This window comes from Ciona intestinalis, unplaced genomic scaffold (genome assembly GCF_000224145.3).
Source record: "Ciona intestinalis unplaced genomic scaffold, KH HT000148.2, whole genome shotgun sequence".
NCBI classification, from domain to species: domain Eukaryota; kingdom Metazoa; phylum Chordata; class Ascidiacea; order Phlebobranchia; family Cionidae; genus Ciona; species Ciona intestinalis.
In genome coordinates this window covers 102,828-104,740 of record NW_004190470.2, presented here as the reverse complement: position 1 = coordinate 104,740, position 1,913 = coordinate 102,828, and the positions used below count along the sequence as shown (strand labels likewise).

At 30.9% G+C, this 1,913-nt stretch overlaps 1 protein-coding gene across 7 annotated transcripts in view; it reads right to left on the bottom strand.

Moving 5' to 3' along the window:
• Positions 1-1,913, bottom strand: part of LOC100181440 (adhesion G-protein coupled receptor G7-like) — a 23,080-nt gene that overhangs the window by 10,733 nt on the left and 10,434 nt on the right. For 3 of the 7 annotated variants that reach the window (XM_026839052.1, XM_026839053.1, XM_026839058.1), the window contains 2 exons: positions 639-680; positions 363-404 (listed from right to left, as the gene is read on the bottom strand). The exons of 1 other annotated variant lie outside the window; for it this stretch is intronic. In XM_026839052.1, the coding sequence (XP_026694853.1) occupies positions 363-404; positions 639-680 (84 nt within the window). The remainder of the gene's footprint in view (positions 1-362; positions 405-638; positions 681-1,913) is intronic. 3 more of the 7 variants (XM_026839054.1, XM_026839056.1, XM_026839057.1) reach the window with 1 other exon arrangement.

Here is a 1,913-nt window from a genome sequence, read left to right as displayed (position 1 = left end):
CTCAGCACATAGTGGTCGAACGCTTGACTATTAACCAGTAAACTTAAAGAAGAAAAGTGGAAATTTAGACATAATATTAGAATATTGTGAGACACAAAATCTTATATCCTAAACTCATTTTTTCGTGTTTTTTTAAAGAAAGGATCTTCTGCTACAATTAACATGAGATTTTATTAAAACTAAGTTTTTTTTTTCTGCCATGCTTTGTACGGCATAACAATTTTGGTAAAATCTATGTCTATATTTTTTAGGGTAGCAGTAACAGCTGAGTATTATGATTTATTTGTATTAACAAATTTAAAAAAAAAAATGTTTCAATTTTTTTGACTTTTTTCTTGGAAAATATTGAAAAATGAGTTCACCTGGTGTAGTTGTTACAACTGGTCTTGGTGTGGTGGCCTCAACTGATATTGAAACAATAAAAGTTAGCTTCTGATACAAATAATTTAATTGGATTTTATTAAACTGAGCTTTTTTTCTGCCATCCTTTGTAAAGTATAACAATTTTGATAAATCTATGTAGATATTTTTAGTGTAGCAATAACAGCCAAATATAATAAATTATTTGTATTAACAAATTTTAACGATTTTTGGCTTAATAATTAACCTTTTTCTTGAAAATTAAAATATAATCTCACCTGATGTAGTTGTTACAACTGGTTTTGGCGTGGTGACCTCAACTGATATTAAAACAATAAAAGTTAGTGATTGGTTTTATAAAAAAAAATTTATGTGAACATAGAATACACTAGTTGATGCTCATTTGTTGAGGTATGTAGTTGTTTCTGCATTGTTTTGTTTAAAATATATTTTAACAAAATTTAAAAATAACCACATCCTAACTATTTGCTTACCAAATGCGGTAGCCTTATTTGAATGAATGAATGAATGAATCTTACTTTATCTAACAGTCTTTATAACACAGGTGTTCATACATCTCGTGCCAGCTTAGGAGTTACCATGTATGTTACTTTGTAGGTGATTATTTTTTGGCGATTTTTGTTATGTATCGCTGATAATTTGGAAAGCCCATTAGTGACCACTAGGTTGGAGCAACTGCCGTTAAGTGTCTTGCCCAATAACACATACGCCCACAATGGCAGCAGCGTTTATAAAATAGCTTTTATTTAGTACAATAATATTGTTGATAATTTTTGCAAAATCATTTTTTTATTTTAATGGTAGTGAAGTAGTAATATCAAATCAATGTGTGGTCAGCTCTGCTGTTGTTTCTGGAATATTTAGTTTAAATTTTGATCCGAAGCATTATTAGTTTTAAAGAGTCCGGCCCACGGTTTTCATGGTTGCGCAGTTTTTTGCATAAGAATAAAGTTTTATGTCTACTGATGCTAAATTCACAGCCAGTTTGTGAAAATTCGCTTTAATTTAAAAGTTATGAACGTTTAAAAAATCAAATTTCAAAGTTGTAAAAAACGTCTCTCGCGGGCACTGTGACGTCACAATGCAATATTTCGTTTATGGGGAAAACCCGGCCTATCAGCGGTTTATCGTTTATTGGTGCAATTTTGATAGATAAGCAAATCAAAACGTTTTTTAAGGTATTAACAATACCTATGGCTTCAGCAACTTATTGGAAGCTATTTCCTAGGGATCAGCGTATAACCAAACAAAATAGCCTACCAAGCTTAGTGGAGAATTAGTTTTCGTGACTTTCTAGGGTTCAGATTTTAAATTCTTTTTGTTTCTTCCCTATATGGCATAGACTATATTTATATCTGTATTTAAAGTTACCATATAGGAGTTTACCATAAGCCGAGTAATCATGCCTGATAGGTGCTGTGTTTAAAATAGCAAGACAAGAATGACTGTAAAGCGATAAGTGTATATAATATAGATATGTGTGTGTTTTCATTTTCAAAAGGAAGAGTGGGGCTTAGAAAAAAGCAAGCAAC